The sequence below is a fragment of the Ciona intestinalis genome, unplaced genomic scaffold (assembly GCF_000224145.3).
Source record: "Ciona intestinalis unplaced genomic scaffold, KH HT000089.1, whole genome shotgun sequence".
Taxonomy (NCBI): domain Eukaryota; kingdom Metazoa; phylum Chordata; class Ascidiacea; order Phlebobranchia; family Cionidae; genus Ciona; species Ciona intestinalis.
The window spans coordinates 44,774-53,143 of NW_004190411.1; the positions used below are offsets into that span (position 1 = coordinate 44,774).

The window sequence follows — 8,370 nt, forward strand, 5'->3', positions numbered from 1 at the left end:
TAGAGCTTCCTATTATGACCTGCAACCAACTAGGTCAAAGCAATAAAACTTAACTAATACAATAAGAGAATGTGTAAAAAATTAATCCCAATACACACACAACAGCCTATGGTATATATATATATAAATGAGAAAATTGACAATTGTTTTCAATTTTTAATTAATTATAAAAATTAGACAAACACAACAGCCTAAGTAAATATATATATATATGACACAATTGTCTTTATTTTTGAAAGTTTCGGTTAAAAATTTAAAACCATGTACATTGTTGCTGCCGGGCATAAGCATATTATAGTTGTTTGCAAATCAGCTTTTCTGGCATGTATTTGACACAAATAATTTCCTTTTTTGAAAAATAATAACAACAGACAAACACAACTGCCAATATTAATGACATAATTGTCTTCGGTTTAAAAACTAAAACCATCTTCAGATATTGGGAATTATAAGACAATCGTGTCATATATATATATTTATTCTTCTTTTATTGCATTTTTCTCTTTTTTTTTAAGTTTTTATTTCATTTTTCCTTTTTCTCTTCTAAACTAGACCGTCACGCATGACCGCTGATCCAAAACTGCCTGCTCTGATTGGTTTAACTACTCAACTGTAACTATCATAATAGACTTGAATTGCATTGCACCTGGGATTTAAGCCAGAGCTGACCCATTACCCAACATTGTATATGCAAATTTTATTCTATATGGGTGAGGACCTACAGTGAGACATGCTATGGACCTGGGATTTAAGCCAGAGTTGGTCCATTGCCCCAACATTGTATATGCACATTCTATTCTATATTGGTAAGGTCTTACAGCAGGGCATGCCATGGGACCTTCGATTTAGGCCAGAGTTGGTCCATTACTCCAACATTGTATATTAACATTCTATTCTTATGGGTGAGGTCCTACAGTGAGGCACACGCATGGATTTAGGATTTAGGTCAGACTTGGCCCATTACCCTTAGGCCTTAATGTTATAATAACTGATCCTAAAAAAACATATACAGCAAATTCTTTTCTAAGTTACACTTTAAAATATATATGTATTTATGCACCTAATGCTCGCAGTCGAGTTATAAGTGGGTCTCTTCTTATACACCAGACACACATTGTGTATTCATACACCTCATGATCACTGTCGAACGTGTATATACACTTTATGCTCACTGTCGAACGTTTATATACACCTCATGCTCACTGTCGAGGGTGTATATACACCTCATGCTCACACGCATGTATATACACCTCATGCACACTGTCAAGCGTGTATACACACTTCATGCTCACTGTCAAGCGTGTATATACACTTCATGCTCACTGTCGAACATGTATATACACTTTATGCTCACTGTCGAGCGTTTATATACACCTCATGCTCACTGTCAAGCGTGTATATACACTTCATGCTCACTGTCGAATGTGTATATACACCTCATGCTCACTGTCAAGCGTGTATATACACCTCATGCTCACTGCTCAGACATTAACCTAGTCTACTTCAATACACACAGCACACAATAATAACGTAACAGCCCACTTACCTCAGTTGAACGGCTGATAACTTTACCCAACGTCACAAATCGACCGTGAAAGATTCGGTTACGTTTTCCTGTGCCGTGCGAAGCTTTATTCGTCTGCAATGTTTGGTAAAGTCATTGGTGGTAAAGTGTATTTTCTTTATGGGTGAGTTCATACAGCATGGCATGGAATTGGATCTAGGCCAGCAGTTATATGATAACCGAAACAGTAAAAATTTGAATGCATGATTTTATATATGAAAGGATTGTCTTGTAATTTCCGACACCTGAAGATGGCTTCAGTTATATGATAACCGAAACAGTAAAAATTTGAATGAAAATGATTATACGTGGAATCTGATTTACAACTTTGTTTTTAATGTTAGAAAAGGCTATTTGTGTGGAAAAGTCTAATTATATGTATTCTACATGGGTGAGGTTCTACAGTGAGGTACGCCATGGGACCTGGGATTTAGACCAAAGTTGGCCCATTACCCCAACATTGTATATGCACATTCTATTCTATATGGGTGAGGTTCTACAGTGAGACATGCCATGGGACCTGGGATTTAGGCCAAAGTTGGCCCATTACCCCAACATTGTATATGCACATTCTATTCTATATGGGTAAGGTCCTACAGTGAGGTACGCCATAGGACCTGGGATTAAGGCCTGCAGATATTTAATGATATGCTAGGCTATATTTTGTGCGGAGCTTAACTTGTCTATAATCTTATTTTAATAGAAAAATAAGTAAATTTACTGTCTTTTTGGGTTGGTTAGTTCATAATAAATTATAAAGAACATAAGAAATGAACAAAAAAATAAATAAATATTAACATAAAAAAACTCAGCATAAATAAAAGGAAGAAAAAGATATTAAAACATAAAATAACTGTAAAATATGTTGATCTTTTTGAATTACCGAATTGAAATTTATTGGGTAGTTTCTGTAATAAAAAATGTTTGATTTATAATTGTTCACTACTGACACCATGTGGATGGTTAAGTTGTATATTTATCGGACACTTGATGTCTCTGCACACCGCTTATCAATAAACTGTCAAAATTTTATGGATATTTTTTTGTTTGAAATTACCTAGTATGTTCAGTTTAATATTAAATTAATAAACCGTAATCAGGAAAACTGTACATGTGCTTATAAATACAACCAGTGGTGCAGCCAGAAAAAAAATGATGGGTTTAAAAAAATAAGGAGGGGTTTTTTAAAATTTAAAAAAAAAATTTTTAATTTTTTTGGGGGTTAATTTTTTTTCAATTTTTTTTTTTTTTTTTTGGTTTAAGGTCGCGACTCCCTAAACCCCCCCTCCCTGGCTGCGTCACTGAATACAACAGTGAAATTTCATGGCTCTTTCATTCTAAAAAAAAACACCGCAAAGTTTAAGAACTTCTGGGTTTTATTACATAACCATTATACAGCATAAACCATATGATAACTTGTAAATACCTGATGTTTCTTTTCATATCTTCTGCTATCACCTGGTAAGTTGTGTCCATCTGTTCATAATATGCATTGTTACACCATACAGCATGATAATCTATGGTTGCCATACCAACTACTTAAACATATTATCATAAACCTTGGCTTATGATTCATCCAAAAGTCGCAAAATCACTAATATACAAGATACAACATGATAATGTATGGTTGCCATACCATGTAAGTTTACCTTACTATGTTTAACAAATATATCTGCATTTTAAAAATGTAACCCCGAAAAAATCCTTTAACGTAATGGCAATGCAAAAGCAACCAGGTATCAAACGCCACATAATTCCTAAAGAAAATGGAATTCGCATAATACTAACCAGGAATTTAAGTCTGAGTTGGATCATTACCCCAACTTTTTATATGCACATTCTATTCTATATGGGTGAGGTTTTACAGTGAGGCACGCCATGGGACCCGGGATTTAGGTTAGACCAGAGTTGGCCCATTACCCCAACATTGTGTATGCGCATTCTATTCTATATGAGTGAGCCCTATAATGTGGCATGTCATTGATCCTGGGATTTAGACAACAGTTGGCCGATTACCCGAACACCGCATGCCAAATCCTACCAATGATAATACTTACCAGGTATCCTATACTTCCCCATGCTTAACTTATGCATAGGGGGCGGCACCCTCGAGTTGTTGTTCGAATTTTCGCTGACTAATCCGCTCTGCTTCATTCGGTTGTCATGACGAATCAAGTTTTGCTGACTAAGCATGACGACGTTGCGTTCTTGGGCAGTGAGAAGTGACGACTCACCGTGTAACTTTTGATGACTCATAATACCCTTTCATTAAAAATATCAATTATTATTCAAAAAAAAAAAACATTTAAAACAAACGGAAAAATAATTTGTTTTCTTTATGAAAACAATCCCCATTAGTATAACGTGCCTACAGCACAAAAGATTGGGCTAAGAGTTTAGCGAGAGTTGGCCTATTACCATTTTATCGAAACAAACATATTATCCAGAAGCAAAAGTTTGGAAAACATTTTTTAACTGTATATTTACATTTTAAAACATTAACGTTAAAACTAAAACTTCTCAAAACCAACATAGAAATCATATTTACTGAGCTTAGATGTTTGTCCGATGGCTGGGGTTTTGTAGGGAACGAGAAATTTGCTGCAAATAATAAACATTATGATGAAATATTGTTAATGTTTCAGTGCATCGATTATACTTTATTAGTATTTAACTTTTTTATTTTTAATAATTTATAAGTTTTGGGTTTTTATTATTTTAATCAGTTTTTTATGTAGCCTATTTATTTTATTTAATTAAGTTTTACCCTTGTTATATTTAAAACAATAAAAAAGCATTTTTTATGTTATTTCTATTTCTTACTTTCGCTTTGCTCGCTTTGTTTCTTCGCTGCTTCCTGATTGGATGAAAATAAAGCGCGTGGACTCAACCGTGACCCTTCATCCGTGCTACTGGGGAGGAAAAGAATTAACATGAAAATTGAAGCATAATTGTTTTGAATTGGGGTTGAAATGAGGCATGCCCAGTGACTGCCTGTTGCTCCAAATAGAAGGTAAAACTTCCATTGACTTAGAATGTAGGTCTGGGGGGCAAAATGATTCTTGCATAGATAACTTGAACGGATTATTCTTGGGCTGTGAAGCGATCCGGGTATCTTTACCAGCGTGACACTGTTGCCATTTGCAAGAATCATTTTGCTTTAAAAAGGTTTGTTTGTGGCGGTTCAAAATAAATAACGGTTTCGGAACTAACTGTTGACCCTAGAATACACCTGAGACCTGGGATGTAGGACACACAGGGTGTTACTGTTAACATTTAGACCTCTCTATAGCAGTTTTTCTCTCATTACCCTTTAAGTTGTGAAGTATTTCATGCAATCGTAAAACAGAGATTAAAATTCAAATCAAAACACCTTACAGCCCAATTACAAGTTTTACCCTGACTAGCATAGCAACAAGATGTAATAACTTAATTATATGGTTAGTAATCCATTATTATGCCATGTTGATGTAACAATGGCCTATTGTTTCCAAACAAAACATAACATTCCTCTCATTGGTTGGTTAATGCTATCATAACAGTGATTGTTTTGAAACAATGGTGTAGTATGACACACAATGGGCAATAAATACAATGAACAAATGGACAATGGATGGGACTATGTTTCACAATTCCCATCCTTACACAACTATGGGACATGTGTGGTCATAAACACCCATATTATACACTGTTGTGATTTGTAGTGGTATTGTTACATCATACTACACACCGCAAAGCTTCTCATGCCCTAGGTCAGAAGTCAAGATCTTAAAATGTTTCACCATTTAGTTTGGTTGGGTCGCCTACTATAGGCGACAATTCTGGGGTGGCAAGGTGGGCAGGCCACCCCTGAAATTGCCTGCTTTGCAATAATCAGTAAAAATAATGAACTTAAGTTATTATTTCATAGTGCAGTGTTCAACTATCCCTGCCTCTCCTGTGATTTAAAATGTTCGGTGCCTGCTACAGTGGTTTCCAAAGCCTTTTGACTGTTATTGTACATTCATGATTTTATTACATGCTTACAAAATTATTCGAAATGAAGTTTGGGAAATCTGGTCGCTATTTGATTTGATTGGGTCGCCCACTACAGTAGTTACTAATGCTTTTGAGTGTTATTGTAAAGTTAAACCTGTGGTATGTATGGTATATTAACTCCCATGTTTTACATGTTATTATGATGTTGTGTTACAATATACAACAGTGTTTCTTGGAAAGATAGGTTGAGAAGCACTGTTTTAATCTTAAATATTAAACTTATAAACATAAAATATTAAAACAAATACATTAAAATTTTGGTCAGTTAAAAAATGAAGTATTCTGTTAGTTTTGCTACCAGGCGTAATGTAAATAATCTTTTAAAGGCTCATCTGGTATGAAAAATACTCAAGTCCTCCAGTATTGTACGAAACATCCAAAATAAACTACATTTTTGATACCAAATTAGCCATTGAAAGATTGGGTAACAAAGAAAAGCCTTGTTAGAGGCTTAAACTTAAAAACATAAAATATTAAACCAGATACCTGGAGGGTTTACGTTCTGCTTTCTTCGTTGTTTTCTCGCTGTTTGACGACCATGACAGCCGACCACATGGAGGCAGGCTTGATTCACCCCTCGTTAGTCGCGCATGAGAGATTTGACTATAATCCACGATGTGAACGCTAGAAGCTGATTGGTCGTCTTTAACTGCAACATAGATATCATATTAATAATGAAAAAATGTAAAAATAAAATTTTCAGTAAAAAATAACAAAATTTACCTGTAACATATATAGTATTAAATAAATAATTTTAAATTAAAATATCTCATATGGGGCAATTAAAGAAAAAGTGCCAGTTAAATACAACCTAATTTATTATAAAATAACCCCTGTGAAAACTGGTGTAGTCAATTCAAATCAATACATAACCTTGGTTGTAACAACAATATATCGTTTTTTTAAAAAAAAATTTTTGTAAATTCCCACTAAAAATATAAAATGATACCTTATAGTTAACAGGCTAATAATCAGGCAATTAAACAACTGGCCATATTTTTAACCAGATGTAAATATTCCCAAAACTAACTTCACAAAAAAATAATATGAAGCTACTTTACAATTAACAGGCCACTAATCAGGCAATTAAATACCTGGCTATCTTTCTTTTCAACCAGATATAAATATTCCCAAAATTAACTTCACAAAAAAAATAATATGAAGCTAACTTACACTTAACAGGCTAATAATCAGGCAATTACACAACTGGCCATATTTTTAACCAGATATAAATATTCCCAAAATTAACTTCACAATAAAAATAATATAAAGCTAACTTACACTTAACAGGCTACTAATCAGGCAATTAAATAAGTGGGCATATTTTCAAGCAGATGTAAACATTCCCACACTCACCTATTCCACTGTCCACTGTTGTGTTGCTGATAATACTTGTGTTTCTCATTGAAGGTTTCTCTCCAACCTGCGTGGTATATAATAAGCGAACCACAGCGAGAATACTTCGTGGGTTCTTGGGAAATTCGACGCAGTCCCCGGTCTCGGTGTTGGTGGAACACTCCATACCAAACCTGGGGGGAATTAGTGGATTATTTCAAATTATTATGGATGAAACCAACTTATTTACAACGATGTAACAGATATTTTTGTTTTTTGTTTTCCATGCAACGACAGTCGTGATTTTCACTGATTTTCAATAAAAAACTTTTTTGTTTTTTTTAAGCAGAAAATCAGTTGTGGAAAAACGAATTGTTAGATACAATTGCCCACAATACCAATGGTTTTGGAAAATACAAATGAAGAGCAAATCAAATAATTAAATTAACAAAGAACAAAACATTGATTTTTAATAAAAACTACAGCCATTTTTAAATGAAAGAAGACTCGTTCTTGGAATAAAATTTAAGGGCAAATAAAAATAACTTAATTACCAAAGAATATTCAATAAAGAAGTCAATAAAAATCATTTTTATTTATTTAAACATAGTTGTATAAATAAAAATGACACCCCTTTGCCAAATACTGCAATAAAAAGATCCATACGCCTTATTTAAGCAAATATAACACCCATATTCTTGAGAACAAAGTTTACACCAAAAACAAAGTTTAAAGGCTTATATTTGCATTGTAAAATTGAATAAAATAGCTTAGCTTTACGAACAAACAGTTTTTCTTTATTTTTTTTCACGATTGGCTTCTGTATATTGGCTACTGTATGAATGTGAAAATTTACAAAAACTGCAACTTAGTTTTGAAGTAAAATGCAATAAAGTGCATATATCCACATTAAATTCAAAATGATTTAGACCATTACCCCAACAACACACAAAAATGTGCTTAGTTTTCTATGGGTGGAAACTGGAAATTAAACATCAAACTGATACAAAAGATGGGGCAACACAATCCTCTAACCTTTTCACTCCATAGCATAACCAAACACCTAAACACACATAGTCACCTCTTAGCTTTCTCCTCGTGCATTGAATGTGAGCTTATGTCAGGATCCACCATAAACATGTGACAAGATGCCCGCGTGATGAAGGAGATGTGAGGGTTCTCTATATCCTGTATGGGTAATGTACAAGCATTTGGTAATGTACAAGTATTACCAATATCCTTTATAAATGTCTTTCGTCTGGCACCGTGGCATAGTGGTTAGCGCGCCTGCCTGTAACCCAGAGGTAATGGGTTCAAGGCTTGACGCTGCTACCATTGTGGGCATATGTGTCCTTGGGCAAGACACTCAACGGCAATTGCTCCAACCCAGTGGTCACTAATGGGTTGTCCAAATTATTAGCCATACACAAAAA

General features: G+C 34.2%; 1 protein-coding gene across 2 annotated transcripts in view; it reads right to left on the reverse strand.

Annotated features, from left to right (window-relative positions):
- The window catches only part of LOC100184068 (regulator of G-protein signaling 12), a 23,247-nt gene extending 15,096 nt beyond the window's left edge, over positions 1-8,151 (reverse strand). Inside the window, exons 1-8 of one of the 2 annotated variants that reach the window (XM_018815543.2) lie at positions 8,019-8,151; positions 6,959-7,131; positions 6,089-6,251; positions 4,388-4,473; positions 4,113-4,165; positions 3,622-3,826; positions 2,991-3,040; positions 1,547-1,639 (exon numbers count right to left, since the gene is read on the reverse strand). In XM_018815543.2, the coding sequence (XP_018671088.1) occupies positions 1,547-1,639; positions 2,991-3,040; positions 3,622-3,826; positions 4,113-4,165; positions 4,388-4,473; positions 6,089-6,251; positions 6,959-7,131; positions 8,019-8,077 (882 nt within the window). In that variant the 5' untranslated portion in view covers positions 8,078-8,151. Of the gene's footprint in view, positions 1-1,546; positions 1,640-2,990; positions 3,041-3,621; positions 3,827-4,112; positions 4,166-4,387; positions 4,477-6,088; positions 6,252-6,958; positions 7,132-8,018 lie in introns of both variants that reach the window. The other variant, XM_009861991.3, reaches the window with a different exon arrangement.
- Positions 8,152-8,370: the final 219 nt, after the last annotated feature.